Source organism: Hyperolius riggenbachi, chromosome 1 (genome assembly GCF_040937935.1).
Source record: "Hyperolius riggenbachi isolate aHypRig1 chromosome 1, aHypRig1.pri, whole genome shotgun sequence".
NCBI classification, from domain to species: domain Eukaryota; kingdom Metazoa; phylum Chordata; class Amphibia; order Anura; family Hyperoliidae; genus Hyperolius; species Hyperolius riggenbachi.
This window is the reverse complement of record NC_090646.1, coordinates 229,558,603-229,583,273: the sequence shown is the minus strand read 5'-3', so window position 1 is coordinate 229,583,273 and position 24,671 is coordinate 229,558,603. Positions and strand designations below refer to the sequence as shown.

The 24,671-nt window shown below is 46.9% G+C and overlaps 1 protein-coding gene across 1 annotated transcript in view; it reads right to left on the bottom strand.

The window, feature by feature from the left end:
• The window catches only part of PAPSS1 (3'-phosphoadenosine 5'-phosphosulfate synthase 1), a 167,974-nt gene extending 166,501 nt beyond the window's left edge, over positions 1-1,473 (bottom strand). Inside the window, exon 1 of the mRNA XM_068231236.1 lies at positions 1,204-1,473. Within this exon, the coding sequence (XP_068087337.1) occupies positions 1,204-1,284 (81 nt within the window). The 5' untranslated portion in view covers positions 1,285-1,473. The remainder of the gene's footprint in view (positions 1-1,203) is intronic.
• Positions 1,474-24,671: the final 23,198 nt, after the last annotated feature.

Below are 24,671 nucleotides of genomic sequence, written 5' to 3'. Positions count from 1 at the left end.
GATGTCCAACAGATTTCAGCATGAAATCTGTCCAGCCACCATCTCCTGTCAGGTCCCCCCATGTAATGTCTACACTCCTCCCCCTTCCACCAAAAACAGCACAGAAAATGTGGGTGCACCATGCACTGCCACAGACTGTAACACGAATTACAGCTATAGCAGTGCTCATACAGTAATTTTGACACTGTCAAAAGTCGGAGCCCAAATTACTATAAAAACTGCGTAATTCGGGCACCAGCATCAGCTGCAAGCTAAATTACGTCTTTCTCAAGAATCCATGGCGGCCTGGAGTAGGAATAGTAATTAACACTGCCAGGAATTTTTCAGGAGCAGGGTCAGCTGTTCTTCTGCTTTGCCTGTACCCAAATTTCCCAGGGCTTTCATTACATGTATAACCCCCCCTCACTTTTGTCTCACTTTTCCACTGATACACCTTCCCCTCTGTCTTTATCCATTGCCGCCAAGGATACCCATTACATGTAGTCACAGGGATACAGGCGCCCCCAGCGGCAATAAAGACGGGACATAAGAGGAGTCAAAACGAAATTGATCCAAGGGACGATCAGACGGCCACTTTGCATCGATCTTTGCCAGATTTGATTATTATAATTGAATTTCGGCATGTTGATGCCCCAAACTGAGAAATGTATAGGCACCTTTATTCTGCATTTCTTATGAGCCCTATGCATGTGCACAGACAATCATGACACATATATGTATTTATAAAAGGGGTACTAGAGATAATGTTACCCACAAACAGGAAGTACTTTATACATATCTCTTGATGTTAAAAGCACTGCTCTCTACTCTAGGGGTCTATAAAAAGGGGGAATAAATAAACATGAAAAGCTTACAGTACTGTACTTACACTGAGGTTCCCTAGCACATACACTGCACATGAAAAGCTTACTGGACCTAAGGTTCAGGACCCAATACACAACATGAAAAGAGTATTTCCTGCAGAAGAGGCATGGCAACAGATGATAGTATTCTGTCCTTTGCTACCTTGTCTTTCTTGGTAAAGCTGCCAGGGATGACCGAGTGATACATTGTATTACAGGCTATCTTCTGACATCAGATACAGCAACACAGTATCCAATGCTCTGTTCCACAAGTGAGGGATGAGTTTAGGGGAACAGGAAGCTGGCAGTCAGACATGCAGAGAGCCCAGACCCCAGCAGTGGCTCTGCCCCTCTCACTCACCCAGTTCTGCAGCTTGCCAGATAGCTTCACCTTCTTGCTCCTGCTCTCAGGTGCCTCCATGTTGCACTCGGAGATCTCCATGTTGTGATCAGTAATGCGCTTTGCTGTGGCACTTTACACAAGGCAATTGTGAATAATGTGTGCGGCGGAATATACAGGCAGTTGAATGGAGATGCCCGATGATGAGTTAGGGGAGTGTCTGCTGATAATCCGCCCCCACAGTCGGCTGGCTACTGATGATGATGATGGGCTGGGAGGCGGCAGCAGTGCGCATGGCATGCTCCAAGGCTCGGAAGTGAAGTAGAGCTGAGCTCACTAGGGTCGCATTCCGCTGCAGGAAGTGATTCGTGTTCCTCACTGCTGCTATCCATCTCATCATAGGGAAGAGCCTGGGAGTCTCTGGATACCAAGATTCCAACAAATAACATCCAATATTTAGAGGGAGACAGTTCCTCTTTGGCAGTCAAATCTCTCTGTCCCTCTTTCTTGCTCATTTATCTTTCAGGACTGATGTACAGAGCAATGGAAATGCGTGGATTTTTTTTAACTAAATGAAAAAAAGCAAAAACGTGTTTTATTAACCCTTTACTTTATTTACACCCTTTTAGTTTGATAGATTTATTAATTTTTAAATGCTTCAGGTTAGATACCATTATAGTTACTATATAGCCTTCTGGGTCCTTTCACCATCCCGTTGTTCCAGCACCATTCCCTGTTGAAGTACCTTTTCAAGACAAAATATTTATATCCCACTTTTCTGATGGACTCAAAGCACTAGAGCACACTCTATAGCAGGGGTCCCCAACCTTTTTAAGCCTGGGGCCCACTATACCGACCAAACTTTTCTCTGGGGCCCCCCGGGGGGAGGGGGGCGTGGTTAGTGGCGGCGGCAGCCCCCCCTCTTTTCCCTGATTTTGAGTAGTATATAGGTAAGTAGGTATCTAGGTATAATTGCCCCCAGTATAGGTACCTAACACAGTTGCCCCTGTAATAAGGACTATAGTTGCCTCAGTATAGTTAGTTAGGTAGTATAGTTACCCCAATATAGTTAGTATAGTTACCCCAGTATAGTTAGTACAGTTACCCAAGTATAGCAAGTACAGTTACCACACTATAGCTAGTACAGTTACCACAGTATAGCAAGTACAGTTACCACAGTATAGCTAGTACAGTTACCACAGTATAGCTAGTACAGTTACCACAGTATAGCAAGTACAGTTGCCACAGTATAGCAAGTACAGTTGCCACAATATAGCAAGTACAGTTAGCCCAGTATAGCAAGTACAGTTAGCCCAGTATAGCAAGTACAGTTAGCCCAGTATAGCCAGTACAGTTAGCCCAGCATACCTAGTACAGTTGCCACAGTATAGCAAGTACAGTTAGCCCAGTATAGCAAGTACAGTTAGCCCAGTATAGCAAGTACAGTTAGCCCAGTATAGCAAGTACAGTTAGCCCAGTATAGCAAGTACAGTTAGCCCAGCATACCTAGTACAGTTAGCCCAGTGTAGCCAGTACAGTTAGCCCACTAGTTACCCCAGTATAGCTGCCCCAGTGTAGCTAGCAGAGGTGCCCTCTCCCCCACACGGCCGCCGCTCCTGTTACCTTATGAGCGGGCGTCCGCTTCCTTCCTTATATTCCTCCAGCCTCGGCTCTCCTCTTCACAGCATGTCGTATTACAGCAGTGCTTCCTCCGCGGCTGCTGTAAGGAGGGAAGGAGGTGGGGTAGCGGCTTCCTGTAGCGGCGATACGCATCACCGTTACTATGGGAACCGCTGTCCCGGCTCCCTTGGCTCCTTACAGCAGCCATGCAGGAAGTGCTGCTGTAATACGACATGCTGCGAAGAGGAGAGCCGCGGCTGAAGGAATATAAGGAAGGAAGCGGCCGCCCGCTCGAAAGGTAACAGGAGCGGCGGCCGCGGGGGGAGAGGGAGAAGCCACGGCCCCCCAGAAATCTGCCCAAGGACCCCCAGGGGGCCACGGCCCCCAGGTTGGGGACCCATGCTCTATAGGGAATAGCAGTATTAGGGAGTCTTGCCCAATGTCTCCTTACTGAATAAGTGCTGGCTTACTGAACAGGACCAGCCAAGATTCAAATCTTTTTTTCCTGTGTCAGAGGCAGAGCCTTTAACCAGTACACTAGCCATTGCATTACTTGCAAAGACAAGCAGATTTATACAGCACATGCACCCCTCTGCAGAAGCACTATATTCAAACCACACTGGCAAAGCAAATTTTGTATTATTATTTATTGTATTTATAAAGCACCAGCACAGCTGAACAAAAGATACAGATACTGATAAATAGGGTGACAGACAAGCAGCAGGTCATGTGGGGGGGGGGGGGGGGGGGGGAGACACTGCCAGAGGTTTGCAATCTAAAGGGAGGGGGTAGGTCTTGTGTATGGATTTGTAGGCCAGGGGCAGGTTCTTGAAACTAATTCTGAAGCGAATGGTGAGCCTGTGGAGGGATTTATAGAGGTGAGCCGTGGAGGTGAAGTAGTGTAAAGAATGGATGAATCTGGCTGCCACATTTATGATGGATTGTAGGGGGGTGGTGTGGTTCAGTGGGAAGTGTGACAGAAGTGCTTTACAGTAGTTGAGGCAGGAGATGAGGGCATGAATAAGAAGTTTGGCAGTGTCAAAGATCAGGAAGGGGTGGGTCTTGGAGATTTTCCTGAGGTGGAAGTTGCAGGATCGGGTAATGTTTTGGATGCGGAGGGGCAAAGGAGAAGGCAGAGTACAAGGTGACACCCAGGTAAGCGGGCTTGGGGGGTACAGCAAATGGTTGTTAGAGATGGCTCGAATCTCCGATTTTCGGTTCGCGAACCTCGAACGCGAACTTCCGCAAAAGTTTGTTTCGCGCGAACTTTCGCGAACCGCAATAGACTTTAATGGGGAGGCGAACTTTGAAAACTAATAACATTTATGCTGGCCACAAAAGTGATGGAAAAGATATTTCAAGGGGTCTAACACCTGGAGAGGGGGCATGGCGGAGTGGGATATACGCCAAAAGTCCCTGGAAAAAATCAGGATTTGACGCACAGCAGCGTTTTAAGGGCAGAAATCACATTGCATGCTAAATTGGAGACCTAAAGTGCTTTAAAGCATCTTGCATGTGTATACATAAATCAGGTAGTGTAATTAGTGTACTGCTTCACACTGACAGACCAAACTCACTGTGTAACGCACCGCAAACAGCTGTTTGTGTAGTGACGGCCTTGCTGGACTGGTGCACACCATAGTGAGAGTGCAGGCCATGTTGGTTTTCAAGCCCATAGGGTCGCCGGGCTGAGGTAGCTTAATGACAGAACAACAGTGACTGTCCAGCTGATCGAATTTGGTCTGTCCACAATGAAGCAACGACCTTATTATCTTGGGTGTGCCCCCCCCCCCCCCCCCCGAGACACTCATATAGCCGGCGGTCATTGCTTCCTTGTGATACGCATCCCCTTCACTGTGGCAAGGTAACGATCACGAAGGGGAATTGACACATGTACATGCCTTTTGTTTTGTTGTTGCAGCTGCAGCGCAGCCAGAAAAATTAGGCAGGAATGTACACGCACCAGAAAAATTAGTATAGTGGCTGCTGCTAGCAGTGGCCTTAACCACTTGAGGACCTAGGGCTTTCTACCCCTTAAGGACCGGCCACTTTTTTTCCATTCAGACCACTGCAGCTTTCACGGTTTATTGCTCGCTCATACAACCTACCACCTAAATGAATTTTGGCTCCTTTTCTTGTCACTAATAAAGCTTTCTTTTGGTGCTATTTGATTGCTCCTGCGATTTTTACTTTTTATTATATTCATCAAAAAAGACATGAATTTTGGCAAAAAAATGATTTTTTTAACTTTCTGTGCTGACATTTTTCAAATAAAGTAACATTTCTGTATACATGCAGCGCACAAAATGTGGACAAACATGTTTTGGATTAAAAAAAACCCATTCAGTGTATATTTATTGGTTTGGGTAAAAGTTATAGCGTTTACAAACTATGGTGCAAAAAGTGAATTTTCCCATTTTCAAGCATCTATGACTTTTCTGACCCCCTGTCATGTTTCATGAGGGGCTAGAATTCCAGGATAGTATAAATACCCCCCAAATGAACCCATTTTGGAAAGAAGACATCCCAAAGTATTCACTGAGAGGCATAGTGAGTTCATAGAAGATATTATTTTTTGTCACAAGTAAGCGGAAAATGACACTTTGTGACAAAAAAAAAAAGTTTCCATTTCTTCTAACTTGCGACAAAAAAAAATGAAATCTGCCACGGACTCACCATGCCCCTCTCTGAATACCTTGAAGGGTCTACTTTCCAAAATGGGGTCATTTGTGGGGTGTGTTTACTGTCCTGACATTTTGGGGGGTGCTAAATTGTAAGCACCCCTGTAAAGCCTAAAGGTGCTCATTGGACTTTGGACCCCTTAGCGCAGTTAGGCTGCAAAAAAGTGCCACACGTGGTATTGCCGTACTCAGGAGAAGTAGTATAATGTGTTTTGGGGTGTATTTTTACACATACCCATGCTGGGTGGGAGAAATATCTCTGTAAATGACAATTTGTTAATTTTTTTACACACAATTGTCCATTTACAGAGAGATTTCTCCCACCCAGCATGGGTATGTGTAAAAATACACCCCAAAACACATTATACTACTTCTCCTGAGTACGGCGATACCACATGTGTGGCACTTTTTTGCACCCTAACCGCGCTAAGGGGCCCAAAGTCCAATGAGTACTTTTAGGATTTCACAGGTCATTTTGCGACATTTGCTTTCAAGACGACTCCTCACGGTTTAGGGCCCCTAAAATGCCAGGGCAGTATAGGAACCCCACAAATGACCCCATTTTAGAAAGAAGACACCCCAAGGTATTCCGTTAGGAGTATGGTGAGTTCATAGAAGATTTTATTTTTTTGTCACAAGTTAGCGGAAATTGATTTGTATTGTTTTTTTTCACAAAGTGTCATTTTCCGCTAACTTGTGACAAAAAATAAAATCTTCTATGAACTCACCATAGTCCTAACAGAATACCTTGGGGTGTCTTCTTTCTAAAATGGGGTCATTTGTGGGGTTCCTATACTGCCCTGGCATTTTAGGGGCCCTAAACCGTGAGGAGTAGTCTTGAAAGCAAATGTCGCAAAATGACCTGTGAAATCCTAAAGGTACTCATTGGACTTTGGGCCCCTTAGCGCACTTAGGGTGTAAAAAAGTGCCACACATGTGGTACCGCCGTACTCAGGAGAAGTAGTATAATGTGTTTTGGGGTGTATTTTTACACATACCCATGCTGGGTGGAAGAAATATCTCTGTAAATGACAATCTTTTGATTTTTTTTACACACAATTGTCCATTTACAGAGAGATTTCTCCCACCCAGCATGGGTATGTGTAAAAATACACCCCAAAACACATTATACTACTTCTCCTGAGTACGGCGATACCACATGTGTGACACTTTTTTGCAGCCTAGGTGCGCTAAGGGGCCCAACGTCCTATTCACAGGTCATTTTGAGGCATTTGTTTTCTAGACTACTCCTCGCGGTTTAGGGCCCCTAAAATGCCAGGGCAGGGCAGTATAGGAACCCCACAAGTGACCCCATTTTAGAAAGAAGACACCCCAAGGTATTCTGTTAGGTGTATGACGAGTTCATAGAAGATTTTATTTTTTGTCAAAAGTTAGCGGAAAGTGACACTTTGTGGAAAAAAAACAATAAAAATCAATTTCCGCTAACTTTTGACAAAAAATAAAATCTTCTATGAACTCGTCATACACCTAACAGAATACCTTGGGGTGTCTTTTTTTCTAAAATGGGGACACTTGTGGGGTTCCTACACCGCCCTGGCATTTTGTAGTCTGGAAACCAAATGTCTCAAAATGACTGTTCAGGGGTATAAGCATCTGCAAATTTTGATGACAGGTGGTCTATGAGGGGGCAAATTTTGTGGAACCGGTCATAAGCAGGGTGGCCTTTTAGATGACAGGTTGTATTGGGCCTGATCTGATGGATAGGAGTGCTAGGGGGGTGACAGGAGGTGATTGATGGGTGTCTCAGGGGGTGGTTAGAGGGGAAAATAGATGCAATCAATGCACTGGGGAGGTGATCGGAAGGGGGTCTGAGGGGGATCTGAGGGTTTGGCCGAGTGATCAGGAGCCCACACGGGGCAAATTAGGGCCTGATATGATGGGTAGGTGTGCTAGGGGGTGACAGGAGGTGATTGATGGGTGTCTCAAGGTGTGATTAGAGGGGGGAATAGATGCAAGCAATGCACTGGCGAGGTGATCAGGGCTGGGGTCTGAGGGCATTCTGAGGGTGTGGGCGGGTGATTGAGTGCCCTAGGGGCAGATAGGGGTCTAATCTGATAGGTAGCAGTGACAGGGGGTGATTGATGGGTAATTAGTGGGTGTTTAGGGTAGAGAACAGATGTAAACACTGCACTTGGGAGGTGATCGGACGTCGGATCTGCGGGCGATCTATTGGTGTGGGTGGGTGATCAGATTGCCCGCAAGGGGCAGGTTAGGAGCTGATTGATGGGTGGCAGTGACAGCGGGTGATTGATGGGTGGCAGTGACGGGGTGATTGATGGGTGGCAGTGACGGGGTGATTGATGGGTGATTGATAGGTGATTGACAGGTAATCAGTGGGTTATTACAGGGGAGAACAGATGTAAATATTGCACTGGCGAATTGATAAGGGGGGTTCTGAGGGCAATCTGAGCGTGTAGGCGGGTGATTGGGTGCCCGCAAGGGGCAGATTAGGGTCTGATCTGATGGGTAACAGTGACAGGTGGTGATAGGGGGTGATTGATGGGTAATTAGTGGGTGTTTAGAGGAGAGAATAGATGTAAACGCTGCGCTTGGGTGGTGATCTGATGTCGGATCTGCGGGCGATCTATTGGTGTGGGTGGGTAATCAGATTGCCCTTGCAGGTTAGGGGCTGATTGTTGGGTGGCAGTGACAGGGGGTGACAGAGGGTGATTGATGGGTGATAGATGTAAACAATGGATTTGGGAGGTGATCTGATGTCGGATCTGCGGGCGATCTATTGGTGTGGGGGGGGTGATCAGATTGCCCGCAAGGGGCAGGTTAGGGGCTGATTGATGGGTGGCAGTGACAGGGGGTGATTGATGGGTGATTGACAGGTGATCAGGGGGGATAGATGCATACAGTACATGGGGGGGGGGGTCTGGGGAGAATCTGAGGGGTGGGGGGGTGATCAGGAGGGAGCAGGGGGCAGGGGGGGGTATAAAAAAAATAGCGTTGACAGATAGTGACAGGGAGTGATTGATGGGTGATTAGGGGGGTGATTGGGTGCAAACAGGGGTCTGGGGGGTGGGCAGGGGGGGGTCTGATGGGTGCTGTGGGCGATCTGGGGCAGGAGGGGGGGGGGAAATCAGTGTGCTTGGTGCAGACTAGGGTGGCTGCAGCCTGCCCTGGTGGTCCCTCGGACACTGGGACCACCAGGGCAGGAGGCAGCCTGTATAATACACTTTGTAAACATTACAAAGTGTATTATACACTTTGTATGCGGCGATCGTCGGGTTAACATCCCGCCGGCGCTTCCGTATGGCCGGCGGGATGTTGCGGCGAGTGAGCGGCGACAGGCGGAGGCGGAGGATCGCGTCACGGATGACGCGATCGCTCCGCCCATGCCCAAACAAGGACCGCCGCATTTTGTCAATACGGCGGTCCTTGCGGCGTCTACTTCCCGGCCGCCATTTGTCTATACGGCGGTTGGGAAGTAGTTAAAAATGCAGGAATCCGCCTGGAGTCCTGGACCCTGTTGGTGGTGGCGGAGAAGGCAGTCAAGCGGCCTGCAGGCAGACATGCTGTGTGGGGAGCGACTTAGTCTTGGTGCAGGCAGTCACACGGCGTGCAGGCAGAAATGCTGTGTGTGGGGACTGACTTAGTCTTCGGGCGGGCAGTAGCCCTCCGGGATCCATGCCTCATTCATTTTGATAAAGGTGAGGTACTGAACACTATTGTGACCTAGGCGACTTCTCTTCTCAGTGACAATGCCTCCAGATGCGCTGAAGGTCCTTTCTGACAGGACACTTGAGGCAGGGCAAGACAGAAGTTGGATGGCAACTTGTGACCGCTCTGGCCACAGGTCAAGCCTGCGCACCCAGTAGTCCAGGGGTTCGTCGCTGCTCATAGTGTCTACATCCAGGCTTAAGACCAGGCACTCGGCTACCTGCTGGTCGAGGCGTTGGTGGAGGGTGGATCCAGAAGGGCTAAGGCGAGGCGTTGGACTAAAGAATGTCCGCATGTCCAACATCACCATGAGATCGCTGGAGCGTCCTGTCCTTGCCTGCGTGTACATGGGAGAAGGATTACTGGCAGTGGTACCTTTATTCCGTTGTGCTGTAACATCACCCTTAAACGCACTGTGAAGCATACTTGCCACCAAGACCAGGTAATTCCCCTTGAGTTTTTTTATACGGGGGTCCCTAAACAGGCTGGACAGCATGAAAGTCACCATCAGCACAAATTTGGATGCAGACGTACTATCCATCTCCTCTTGCTCTTCCTCAGTGATGTCAGGTAAGTACTCCTCCTTCCCCCAGCCACGGAGAATACCACGGGAATGTTGAGCAGCAGCAGCTGCGGTTGTTCTTCCGCCGCCTCCTAAAAAAAAAAAACACCTTCTGACTCCTCTTCCCCATACGACTCTTCTTCCTCCCCCCTCTGTGCTGCCGCAGGTGTTGAGGAAACATTCTGCTGAGAATTGATCCCACAACTCTTCCTCTTGTTCCTGTAACTGTTCCTGTTCACGCTCCTCCACAGCTTGATCCACCACACTACGCACTGCACGCTCCAGGAAGAAAGCATATGGGATATATCAAGTCGCTGATGGCGCCTTCACTGCGACTCACCATGACCTCAAACAGCCACATGAGCCTGCAGGCATTTCGCATGTGTGTCCAGTACTTCAGCCAGAACATCCCCATCTCCCCAGAGCATGTCCTTTCACTGTAGTTGTAGAGATACTGGTTGACGGTTTTCTCCTGTTGTAGCAGGCGGTTAAACATCAGGAGCGTTGAATTCCAGCGAATCGGGCTATCGCAAAACAAGCGCCTCACCAGCAAGTTGTTTCTCTGCTGAATATCGGCCAAGCGTACCATAGCCGTGTAAGACCGCCTGGAATGCCCACACACCTTCCTAGACTGCTTCAGGATGTCCTGTAAGCCTGGGTACTTACACACAAATCTCTGAATTATTAGATTCAGCACATGTGCCATGCAGGGTACATGTGTCAACTTTCCCAAATTCAAAGGCAAAATGAGATTGCTGCCGTTGTCACACACCACGTTGCCGATCTCCAGTTGGTGCGGGGTCAGCCACTGATCCACCTGTTTGTTAAGAGCAGCCAGGAAAGCTGCTCCAGTCTGACTCTCCGCTTTGAGGCAAGACATGTCTAAGATGGCGTGACACCGTCGTACGTGGCATACAGCATAGGCTCTGGGGAGCTGGGGCTGTGTTGCTGGAGAGGAGATTGCAACACCAGTAAAGTTGTACTGCCACTCAGCCAAGGAGGAAGAGGAGGACGACAGCTAAGAGGATGTAGCAAGAGTAGTAGTAGGAGGTGGCAGGAGGCCTGCCTGCAAGCCGTGGAGGTGTCACAACTAGGTCCGCTGCACAGCCACGTACTCCCTGCTTGCCACCAGTCACCAGGTTGACCCAATGGGCTGTGTAAGTAACGTACCTGCCCTGACCATGCTAGGCATACCAGGCATCCGTGGTCAGATGGACCCTTGACCCAACGCTGTGTGCCAGAGATGACACCACTTGCCTTTCAACTTCACGGTACAGTTTGGGTATCACCTTTTTTGAGAAATAATTGCGGACTGGTATTTTCCACTGCAGTGTCCCAATGGCCACAAATTTTTGGAAGGCCTCAGAGTCCACCAGCTGGTATGGTAACAGCTGGTGAGCTAACAGTTCCGCCAAGCCAGCTGTCAGACGCCGGGCAAGGGGGTTACTGGCAGACATTGGCTTCTTCCGCTCAAAGATTTCCCTCACGGACACCTGGCTGCTGCTGTGGGCAGAAGAGCAGGAACCGCTCAAGGTGAGAGGCGGAGTGGAGGAGGGTGGCTGTGATTGTGAAGGTGCAAGGGAGAAAGCGGCTGAAGATGATGCACCTGAAGGAGGAAGAGGAGAAGGAGGGTGGCTTTGCTTTTGTGTGCTGCTTTTCCTCAGGTGGTCTTACTCTTCCCATTGCAGTTTGTGCCTTTTTCTCCATGTGCCATGGTAAGGCAGTTGTCCCTACGCGGGTGTTGGCCTTTCCACGGCTCAATTTTTGGTGGCAGAGAGAACAGATGGCATTGCTCTCATCTGAGGCAGACACACACAAACATTTCCACACCGCTGAGCCCTGGGGTGATGGCACTATGATGGCGTGAGCAGCTGACATTGAATGGCATGTTGGCTGGCTGTCCATAGGTGGCGATACATGACGCCGGACACTGCCACCAGCTGTTGCTGACAACGAACTCCCCCTGCTTCTTTCAGGAACTCGGGTCAAACTCGCATATAGTTTGCATTCGACCGCGAACCACCGAAGTTTTCGCATTCGCATGTGAACCATTCCGGCCATCTCTAATGGTTGTGTTGTCGACCACGATGTAAATATCCAGGAGGGGTATTTCTGCACAGGTTGGGAAAATTAGCAGGGCTGCGGAGTCGGTACAAAATCCACTGACTCTGACTCCTCAGTTTAGGATTCCTCCGACTCCTCTAATTTGCATATTACAATCTTGTTGATTGAATGTATGTAACATGAAATTCGTCTCTTAACTGCCAACGCTTAGGAATTTTAAAAGACAACTGAAGTGAGAAGGATATGGAGACTGCCATATTTATTCCCTTTAGACTAAAACTAGTCCTTGTAAAAGGTACAGACTGGAACAAAGAACATCTATCAGACCGTATGCAATGTAACTGTGGGTACATGTAAGAGTGATGTGCAGGTACTCTGCAGGAGAATGAGGAGATTCTTCCTACCCTACTGCTACTACTTCCTCTATTACACATCCTTCATGCACAATCTGCAGGGCCGGCCCGCTCATGAGGCGGGGTGAAACTTTTGCCTCAGGCGGCACATTTCTAGGGGCGGCATCCGCCCGTCGGTGGGCTGGAGGGGTAGCGGGCAGGACAGGGGTATTGGGCCTAGCGGCGGGGAGGGGGGTCGGACCCCCCCTTCCTCGCCTGGGTCCCCCGATCTGCGCTCCCCTCCAGCCTTAAATAGATCAGAAGCAGCTGCTACTCGTAAGAGGCACGAGCGGGGAGGACTCACCTCTTCCTCGCTCGATCCAGCGTGCGCTCCACTGACGTCACTTCCTGCAACGCCGCCCACTGTATTGTAAGTGGACGGCGTTGCAGGAAGTGACGTCAGTGGAGCGCACGCTGGAACAGGAATATGAAATGAGGCAGCAATAATTTTTTCAAAATTTGCCTCAGGCGGCAAAAAGTCTAGGGCTGGCCCTGACAATCTGAACCAGGTTTATGGGTGATAGACAACACCTCTGTGTTCAATGTGCACAACATTCTCAGTGGATTCCCTGCAGCTCTGTGGGGAGTGCACATGTAGAGTATAGTACTACTGTGTAACAAAGTAACAAAGTAAACCCGAGACAGATAAAATTAAAGTTTTATACATACCTGGGGCTTCCTCCAACCCCCTTCAGGCTAATCAGTCCCTCGCTGTCCTCCTCCGCCACCTGGATCTTCTGCTATGAGTCCAGGTACTTGAGCCAGTCTGGCGTAGTGCGCATGCACACACTCCACTGCCGGGAGCGTACTACACCTGCGCAGCACTATTGCGCAGGTGCAGAATGTTCCTGGCTGTGGGAGTGGCACACGGCCGGACTGCGCTGACTGGCTCAATTACCGGGACTCATAGCAGAAGATCCAGGTGGCGGAGGAGGACAGCAAGGGACTGATTGGCCTGAAGGGGGCTGGAGGAAACTCCAGGTATGTATAAAACTCTTCATCCGTCTCAGGTACCCTTTAATTCGTAGTCATAAAACCAAAATGCTATCACGGCCGTGATAAACTTAGCACGCGGGTTAGCGCGCGTACAGGTTTGCTTGCGTAATAGTAAAGGTTTGCGTGCATTAACTTTCCTATTTACGCGCTAACATATGGGTTAGCGCATGAACGGGAAAGTTAATGCGCGCAAATCTTTACTATTGCACACGTAAACCTGTACGCGCGCTAACCCGCGTGCTAAGTTTATCACGGCCGTGATAGCATTTATCACGGCTTTGTGAATCGAGGCCATGGTAAGCAATCTGGAAGGACATTGGTGGCCCATTAAAGCGGAACCCCAGTGAAAATAATGTAATAAAAAAAGTGCTTCATTTTTACAATAATTATGATATTTATCACATGGTGACATTTTTACTGCTGGCAGGTGATGTCAGTGGAAGGAGATGCTGCTTGCTTTTTTGGCAGTTGGAAACAGCTGTAAACAGCTGTTATTTCCCAGAATGCAACAAGGCTCTTACAGTGTAATGTCCGAACCATGGTCCTGACATGACACTGTGGGAGGAGTTTCACCCCAATATCAGCCATACAGGGCCCCCTGATAATCCGTTTGTGAAAAGGAATAGATTTCTCATTGGAAAGGGGGCATCAGCTACTGATTGAGATGACGTTCAATTCTTGGTTACGGTTTCTCTTGAAAGTTGGTGCAGAGTGGTACTCAGCATTGTGCACTGCCCAGTAGCATAGCTGAGGAGCTTGGGGCTCCAGTGCGAGTTTTACATGGGGACCCAAGCACTCTATTGACATGAAGCCCCAACACCTACCAAGGACAGCTGTAGTGTCAGAGAGGTATATTTAGAGTAAGGAAGCAGTTTGCTAAGGATTACCACTATTCATTGTACATATAGAGGTGATCATTACCTCTCGACTCCTCTAATTTGCATAACATGAAATGCATCTCTTAACCTCCCTGGCGGTCTATTAAAATCCTTGGTTACCTATAAACTTTGGCATCTGACTTTCCTGCTCCCTTTTGTGTATTACACGTGAGTGCAGCAGTCTCTTTCTTCCTTTGGTCTATTAAAACCGCCAGAGGGCAACGCAGCACTTTGAATTTTTTTTTTTTTTTTAAAATCATGTAGCTAGCCTAGCGCTAGCTACATGATAGCCGCTGTGCAGCGGCATCCCCCCTCCCCTTCCGATCGCCTCCGGTGATCAGAGCAAAGAGGAAGTCCCGTTCAGAACGGGATTTTCTGTTTGGCTGCCCTCGTCACCATGACGATGATCGGGATGACATCATCGACGTCATGGCGTTGGAGGGAGTCCCGATCCACCCCTTAGCGCTGCCTGGCGGTGATTGGCCAGGCTGCGCAAGGGGTCTGGGGGGGAGGGGCGGCGCGGCGGGTAGCGGCGAATAGGCGCGGACCAGCGGTGATCGTGAAGTACACGCAGCTAGCAAAGTGCTAGCTGCATGTAACAAATCAAAAAATTGTACAAATCGGCCCACCGGGGCCTGAGAAATCCTCCACGCCGGCTTAGCCCGAGCTCAGCTCGGGCTTATCGACAGGGAGGTTAACTGCCTTTGGAATTTTAAAAGACAACTGAAGTGAGAGGGATATGGTGGCTGCCATATTCCCTTTTAAACAATACCAGTTACCTGGATATCCGGCGGATCTTCTGCCTCTAATACTTTTAATCATAGACTAAAACTAGCCCTTGGAAAGAGTACTTGTAGAAGGTACAGACAGGAACAATGAACATCAGGCCCTAGGCAATGTGACTGTGGGTACATTTAACCTCCCTGGCGGTAAGCCTGTGCTGAGCACGGGCTATGCTGCGCAGGAGGATTTCTCAGGCCCTGCTGGGCCGATTTGCATAATTTTTTTTTTGTACACACAGCTAGCACTTTGCTAGCTGTGTGTACTTCCCGATCGCCGCCGCTACCCGCCGTGCCGCGCTGCCCCCCCCCCAGACCCCGTGCGCTGCCTGGCCAATCAGTGGCAGGCAGCGCTGAGGGGTGGATCGGGACTCCCTTTGACGTCATCTCGTCATGGCGACGGGGAAGCCCTGATGGAAATCCCGTTCAGAACAGGATTTCCGGACTGCCTTTATCAGCGGAGGCGATCGAAGAGGGTGGGGGGATGCCGCTGCACAGTGGCTATCATGTAGCAAGCCCTAGGCTCGCTACATGATTAAAAAAAAAAAATAGTGCTGCGCTGCCCCCTGGCGGTTTTAATTGACCGCCAGGGAGGTTAAGAGTGATGTGCAGGTACTCTGCAGGGGAATGAGGCGATTCTCCTTCTATTACACATTCTTCATGCACAAACTGAACATGAATCAGGCCCTAGGCAATGTAACTGTGGGTACATGTAAGAATGATGGGCAGGTACTCTGCAGGGGAATGAGGCGATTCTTATTACACATTCTTCCTGTACAATCTGAACCAGGTTTATGGGTGATAGTCAACACCTCTGTGTGCACAACATTCTCAGTGGATTCCCTGCAGCTCTGTGGGGAGTGCATATGTAGAGTATAGTATAGTGCTACTGTGTAACAAAGTAAACCTGAGACAGATGAAATTAAAGTTTTATACGTACCTGGGGCTTCCTCCAGCCCCCTTCAGGTTAATCAGTTCCTCGCTGTCCTCCGCCACCTGGATCTTCTGCTATAGGTCCAGGTACTTGAGCCAGTCAGGCGTAGTGTGCATGCACACACTCGGCCGCCGGGAGCGTAGTACACCTGCACAGCACTATTGCGCAGGTGTAGAATGCTCCTGGCTGTGGGAGCGACACGCGGCCGGACTGCGCTAATTGGCTGAATTACCAGGACTCATAGCAGAAGATCCAGGTAGCGGAGGAGGACAGCGAGGGACTGAGTAGCCTGAAGGGTGCTGGAGTAGGCCCAAGGCATGTATAAAAGTTTTCTTTCATCTGTCTCAGGTACCCTTTAATTCTTAGTCACCAAACCAAATTTTAACAAGATATCAAATGATGTGATTTCATGGGCAAAGGGAGTGCATACTATACATTTGCATAAACCAGCATCAGCACAGAATTATATCCATCTCATTGACCATCTCTAATAGTGACACAGCTACACATCAGGCTTTATTCTTACAGCCTAGATGTTATTTAATATATATATATATATATATATATATATATATATTTATGATTCTTGTGTACACATCACATATAAAATCACAATCAGACATGTATATCTGACTTAAAAAATACGGGGACTGCTTTATTGAAGCAGCACAAGTAACAGTAACTATTTTTTGATTGGTTTATTTCATTTTTGTGGACTAAGTAAAACTATTACTGTATATATATTATTTATGAAGACTATTATCTGAGAAATAGAACATTTTATCATATTTTCAATTTTAATTACAGTTCAAATTCATTAGGAGTTAGAGCCGGTGAATTTTTACCTGACACTGACTCCAGGTACCCAAAAATTGCTCCGACTCCACAGCCCTGAAAATCAGGACCTCCCTTTTGTCTAGCTTTAGCTACAGAAACCAGGACGACATCCAGGAGCAAACAGTTGAGAGGCAGAAGGAGACCTTGTCCATGATGGTGGTGGAGAGAATCGGTGTTTGGAGGCAGATCTGGGTGTCATCAGTATACAGGTTGTATTTGAAGCCCATGTATGAGATGACTTTGCCAATGGAGGAGGTATATAGTGAGAACAGTGAGGGTCTGGGGGACCACGACTGAGAGGGTGGAGGAGGAGGAGCTGACTAGGGGTTTGCTTTAAAGCGTCCATCTTTCTTATCTGACGCAGACGATATGAGCACACCAAGTTTCAATAAACAGTACGCTATTAACCTCTTGAGCCCCAGAGGTTTATACCCACAAATGTGGTGTGGCCATTTCTAGATGCACAATAAGGAGGCACTTGAAGAAAGATGGGCTGCATGGTGAATTGCCAGGACAAAGCCAGTACCATGCAAATGCTACAAAGTATACCGCTTACAATGGGGTTGATTCATTAACCCCCCTGGCGGTAATCCTGAGCTGAGCTCGGGCTGAGTGTTAGGAGCTAGAAGCGGTAAGCCGGAGCTCAGCTCGGGCTGCCCGAAACCGCCGCTCCCATTGATTTCCTGGGTCCCAGGCTTCTCTCCCTGGCCGCTGGGATAACTTTTACCCCGCTCTTGTTCCGGGATCCTGGCAGCCAATCACGATGGCGGAACGGCGGTGTGCGGTGTGACGTTGGGCAACATGACGTCATGGGGGGGCGGCTCAAGTGGACCTGAACTTTTGCACAGGGCTTTTGAACTTTCACAAGGAAAACATAGACAAATGTTATATATGTATATAGAGTATAGGATATGTACAGTATATAGAGAGTTTAGCCTGTCTGATCCCCCATCTGGCGCCCATCTGCACAGGGCATAAGGAAAACATAGAGAAATGTGCCCTGTATGTACATTATATAGAGAGTTTAGCCTGTCTAATTCACAATATGGACCCCTCGATCTGCTGCACATGACAGAAGAAAACATAGAGAAATGGCGCCTGCATGTATTTTTAGAGTTTAGCCTGTCTATTCCCCCCTCTGCACCCAATCTCAGGCACAGCACAGAAGGTAAACAGAGAGAAATGCAGCCTGTATGCATGTCAAGAGTTTAGCCTGTCTAATTTCTCCTCATTTGTCTCTAATCAAAAGTTGTAATTTTATCTCTCCCCTGTATCACCTGACTGCCATGGCAGAGATGGCAGATAAGCTCATTTGAAACCACAGGATGTTTGTTATAGCCATTTGGTTCCCAACTGCTTCTGAGATAAGTACTTCTGCCTTACTGTTACCGATTTTTGCCTGGATTTTAACTATTCTCTGCCGGGCACCCTCACCGACCTCTGTCTGGGTTTTGACTACTCTCTGCCTGCAGCCTGCGCCAACCTCTGCCTGGATTATGACTACTCTCTGCCTGCCGCCTGCACCGACCTCTGCCTGGATTTTGACTTCTCTCTGCCTGTCACCTGCACCGACCTCTGCCTGGATTTTGACTATTCTCTGCCGGCCGCCTGCACCGACCTCTGCCTGGATTTTGACTTCTCTCTGCCTGTCACCTGCACCGACCTCTGCCTGGATTTTGACTATTCTCTGCCGGCCGCCTGCACCGACCTCTGCTTGGATTTTGACTATTCTCTGCCGGCCGCCTGCACCGACCTCTGCCTGGGTTTGGACTACTGTCTGCCGGCCACCTGCATCGACCTCGCCTGGGTTTTGACTACTCTCTCTCTGCTGCCTAAGACTGATAACAAAGGGAATAAAGTCCGAAAGGAATCAAGCTTCTACTGCCCCGATTGTGATGTCCCCCTCTGTGTCATTCCCTGTTTCAAAATATACCACACAGAAGGTGTATTAGGTATGTATATGTACATAATGTATATTTATTTGTATAGTTTCACAATTTGTTTTTGTTTATTTATAAATGTAATTATTTCAACAATTTTGTGTTCCAGTCTTTTATTTATATGCAGGATGTCTACCAGGCCTTTATTCTGATATATTTTGGTTAGTTAAAGACTTAAAGGAGTTCTGTGGATCTTTAAAAAAACAAAAACTGACACTTACACCGGGCTTCTATCGGCCCCCTGCAGCTGTCATGTCCTACGCCGTCCTCCTACGATCCTCCGTTCTCCGCCACCGGTCTCAGTCCAATTAACTAGACGAACAGTGCTCGCTCCCGCCCACGTCTCCAGGAGCTTACTGCGCAGGCGCAGTACAAACAACAAAAAAACAAACACAGAACATTTATATCGCGCTTTTCTCCTGGTGGACTGAAAGCGCCAGAGCTGCAGCCACTAGGACGCGCTCTATAGGCAGTAGCAGTGTTAGGGAGACTTGCCCAAGATCTCCCACTAAATAGGTGCTGTCTTACTGAAAAGGCAGAGCCGAGATTCAAACCCAGGTCGCCTGTGTCAGAGCCCTTAACCATTACACTATCCAGCCAGTACAAAGTTTTGTCATACTGCGCCTGCACAGTAAGGTCCCGGAGACGCGCACGGGAGCGAGCATGCGCGCAGCCGCAGTAGCATCAGACGAATAATTAGACCGGGACCAGAGGCGGTGAACGGAGGATTGTGGGAGGATAGTTCGGGACATGACAGATGCAAGGGGGGGGGGCAATAGAAGCCCCAAGTAAGTGTCAGTTCTTGTTTTTTTAAAGATCTACAGAACCCCTCTAAGAATTTGAGACCTAAAATTCTTTAAAAAATGTACCGATTTTTAAACCCATAAATCCAGACAGAAATGCACCGCCAGGGAGGTTAATAACAAGTCATTTACCCTTTCTGGTGCTGATACACTAGCACGACTTAAAGACCCCCGCTCGCACGCCAGTGGCAGAGTAGCGTGCGTTACTAAACAATAGCCACATGGTAGTGATGTATCGCTACCGCAATACTTCACTAGCGCAGCCGCTAATATGTTAATTATCATGGGCACATTCATAGTAGCGTCCGCGCTGCTAGTATAGTAGCGGCCATGCACGGCCGCAACATAGTAGCTGCCACGCTAGTGAAGTATCACAATAGCGATAAACCACTACCGTGCGGGTATTTTACACAGTCTGTTGCTTAGTTAAGCATACTACGCTGCCACTAGCGCATGTAGCGTGCAAGTGGGGGTCATTAACCTCTTGCTGACCGCGTCACTCCGATGGGCGTGGCCGCAGCGGCAGCCCCAGGACCGCCTAACCCGATTGGCGTAAAGTCCTGGGGCTCTGTATTGCAGGAGATCGAGCGCAGGCTGCGCGCGCATCTCCTGCTTGGGGGGCGGAGCTCCGCCCCGCCTTTAGTCTCCGAGCGGCTATTGGTCATGGACGAGCTGAGCTAGTCCATACCGCTAAGGTGGTTAAGTAATCATAAATGCTGCCAGTGTATGTAAACTTATGAGCACAACTGTACTTACCTGTATTACTAACTTTACCCACCACTTTAATGGCATAGCTATGGGCCCTAGTGCAAGTTTTATATTGGACCTCCTTAAAGGATACCCGAATTGACATGTGACATGATGAGATAGACATGTGTATGTACAGTGCCTAGCACACAAATAACTATGCTGAGTTCCTTTTTTTCTTTCTTTGCCTGAAAAAGTTAAATATCAGGTATGCAAGTGGCTGACTCAGTCCTGACTCAGACAGGAAGTGACTACAGTGTGACCTTCACTGATAAGAAATTCCAAATATAAAACATTTTCCTAGCAGAAAATGGCTTCTGAGAGCAAGAAAGAGGTAAAAAAGGGGAATTTCTTATCAGTGAGGGTCACACTGTAGTCACTTCCTGTCTGAGTCAGGACTGAGTCAGCCACTTGCATACCTGATATTTAACTCTTTCAGGCAGAGAAAGAAAAAAAGGAACACAGCATAGTTATTTGTGTGCTAGGCACTGTACATACACATGTCTATCTCATCATGTCACATGTCACCTCGGGTATCCTTTAAGCACTCTGATGAGCACCAGAACCTACCAAGGACAACTGCAGTGTTAGATGTGGAGAGGAGCACTCAAAAGACGCCACAAGACCCATAATGATAAGAGTTGTTAAATGTAGATTGAGGTACATGGAAAAAGGAAATAACAAGTCGCAAGAAATTCATGATGGAATTCAGGGTTTTGATGAGATAATAATGTTCCAAAATGTGATGGCACGACTATATTTTAACCACTTTACCCCCGGCGGTACGAATTTCTCCGTCCCTTTTTTCCCTCCTAAAAAACCAGGGACGGAGAAATCCGTACCTTCCGCGCTACCGCCGCTCGTGCGCGCGCACCCGCCGCTCGTGCACACCGCCGCCCGCTTGCCCGGAGATCAATGAACGGGAAAATCCATTCCCGTTCGTTGATCTAAGCCCCGCAATGATCTGCTGCTTCTTTCAGAAACAGCGCGATCATTGTGAGTCTCCCAGCCTCCTACTGCTTCCTGTAAGCGTCCTTCCGGTCGCTTACAGGTCGCATGTAAACATACTCACTGTGGCCATCTTGTGTCCAAATAGTAAACTACACCCTAATGCATTTTACACATACAAATAAATTGTTTTACATAATAAATTAACTCATTACCTCCCACACTCCCCAATTTTTTTTTTTTTTAATTTTTAAAAAAAATATATATATACAATAAAAAAAAAAAACATAAATAGTTACCTTAGGGACTGAACTTTTTAAATATTTATGTCAAGAGGGTATAACACTGTTACTTTATAAACTACAGGCTTGTAATTAGGGATGGACGCAAAACTGAAAAAAATGCACCTTTATTTCCAAATAAAATATTGGGGCCAAACATTGTGATAGGGACATAATTTAAACGGTTTTATAATCGGGAATAATGGGCAAATAAATTTCATGGGTTTTAATTACAGTAGCATGCATTATTTAAAAACTAGAATGGCCGAAAACTGAAAATAATAATTTTTTCCCACATTTTTTCCTATCTTTCCCATTAAAACACATTTAGAATAAAATAATTCTTGGCATAATGTCCCACCTAAAGAAAGCCTAATTGGTGGCGGAAAAAACAAGATATAGTTCATTTCATTGCGATAAGTAATAATAAAGTTATAGACGAATGAATGGACGGAGCGCTGAAAGGTGAAAATTGCTCTGGTGGTCAGGGGGTAAAACCCCTCAGTGGTGAAGTGGTTAATAAATGTTGATTTTTTTGTTGTTGTTCAGAATAAATGTAAAAAAAAATATTGTTGTTCATTAAAAAATAAGACTTCTTCTGAAAATAAGCCCTAACATTTGTTGGAGCGAAAATGAATATAAAACCCTGTCTTATTTTTGAGAAAGCAAAGTAGATAGGGCAGATAAGACATCTACAGAGATCACTAATCATCTTCATTGGGGATATATATAAGTGATCCATCAACCCTGCACCGGATTATTTTTATTAAATAATCTGCTTTAATGTGGTAGGAGACTGCAGCCTCACCCGGGTAATATTGGAGCACTATGGTTTAAGTGGAACATAATGAGTGGGACCTATTCCTCTTCATGCTTCACATCCTCCACCCTGCCTGGCCATGACATTCTGTCATGGAGCGATGGGATAGTCTGCAATCTCCTGCTACATAGGGCCAGGAGCAGTTGAAAATGTACCAAAAAGTGGGTGAAAGAGTACTGTCAAAATTATTCTGAGTATTTTCTTGCTTGCTTGCTAGAAAACTAAGGAGAGAACGTCAATTGAATAAGGGCTCTTATCTGTTTATCTTATGAATTATTATCTCACCTTGGGCCATATGCAATTCACTTTTTCACCTGAGTTTTCTCCTGGGAGATAATTTTTCATCTTCAATTTAAAAAAGTTTTCCAGCACTTTTCACCAAAAAAGTACCAAAAAGTAGGCGAAAAGGGAATATAAAAATTATTTTGAGTATTTTCTTGCTTTCTGGTGGCTTAAAAAGCATTTTATTGCCAAGTTTAAAAATATCACCTAGGAGAAAACTCAGGTGAAAAAGTGAATTGCATATGGCCCCTTATTTGTTTAAATTATGCATTAGCTCTCCTTACAAATAAGGTGAAAAATAATTAAAGGTGACTGTTCTCCTCCCCAGCCCACACCTCTCTGACACTGCAGCTGTCTTTGGCGGGTTTTGGTGCTCCATATCAATTCTAATTTATGGAGCGCTTGAGGGGCCCAATGTAAAACTCGCACTGGGGCCCAAAGCCCCTAAGCTACGCCCCTATTTTGGAGCCTTAGTTTGTTTAGGCAGGTTAATTATATCTTTAATTATAATGATTTATGTACAGGCTTTATGACATTGTTGCTGATATTGTATGCTCTTGTGTGCTATCCTGTTGAAGAATGTCTTCTTGATTCATTTAGGATTTTACAAGAAACTTTACTTACCTTATGATAAAGTTCATGGATCGCAGTGACCATTTCCACCATGTTTGAAAAAAGGAAACCCCTTCTTTTTTAGAATTATGATAGAAGTGATAACAAACATTGACTGAGTGTACTGAGAAAAAAAATTTGCACTGAAATACACAAGAGGGAGCTCTAACTGTTAAAATAACCAGTCACGTTACTGTATATCTCTAGTCTGACATGTTAGGGAATGGGCAAATGACTCCACAGGACACTCAGGTTCTCAACACATACAGGGAGTGCAGAATTATTAGGCAAGTTGTATTTTTGAGGAATAATTGTATTATTGAACAACAACCATGTTCTCAATGAACCCAAAAAACTCATTAATATCAAAGCTGAATATTTTTGAAAGTAGTTTTTAGTTTGTTTTTAGTTTTAGCTATTTTAGGAGGATATCTGTGTGTGCAGGTGACTATTACTGTGCTTAATTATTAGGCAACTTAACAAAATAGAAATATATACCCATTTCAATTATTTATTTTTACCAGTGAAACCAATATAACATCTCAACATTCACAAATATACATTTCTGACATTCAAAAACAAAACAAAAACAAATGAGTGACCAATATAGCCACCTTTCTTTGCAAAGACACTCAAAAGCCTGCCATCCGTGGATTCTGTCAGTGTTTTGATCTGTTCACCATCAAAATTGCGTGCAGCAGCAACCACAGCCTCTCAGACACTGTTCAGAGAGGTGTACTGTTTTCCCTCCTTGTAAATCTCACATTTTATGATGGACCACAGGTTCTCAATGGGGTTCAGATCAGGTGAACAAGGAGGCCATGTGATTAGTTTTCCTTCTTTTATACCCTTTCTTGCCAGCCACGCTGTTGAGTACTTGGACGCGTGTGATGGAGCATTGTCCTGCATGAAAATCATGTTTTTCTTGAAGGATGCAGACTTCTTCCTGTACCACTGTTGAAGAAGGTGTCTTCCAGAAACTGGCAGTAGGACTGGGAGTTGAGCTTGACTCCATCCTCAACCCGAAAGGCCCACAAGCTCATCTTTGATGATACCAGCCTAAACCAGTACTCCACCTCCACCTTGCTGGCGTCTGAGTCGGACTGGAGCTCTCTGCCCTTTACCAATCCAGCCACGGGCCCATCCATCTGGCCCATCAAGACTCACTCTCATTTCATCAGTCCATAAAACCTTAGAAATAGAGATATTTCTTGGCCCAGTCTTGACGTTTCAGCTTGTGTGTCTTGTTCAGTGGTGGTCGTCTTTCAGCCTTTCTTACCTTGGCCATGTCTCTGAGTATTGCACACCTTGTGCTTTTGGGCACTCCAGTGATGTTGCAGCTCTGAAATATGGCCAAACTGGTGGCAAGTGGCATCTTGGCAGCTGCACGCTTGACTTTTCTCAGTTCATGGGCAGTTATTTTGCGCCTTGGTTTTTCCACACGCTTCTTGTGACCCCGTTGACTATTTTGAATGAAACGCTTGATTGTTCGATTATCACGCTTCAGAAGCTTTGCAATTTTAAGAGTGCTGCATCTCTCTGCAAGATATCTCACTATTTTTGACTTTTCTGAGCCCGTCAAGTCCTTCTTTTGACCTATTTTGCCAAAGGAAAGGAAGTTGCCTA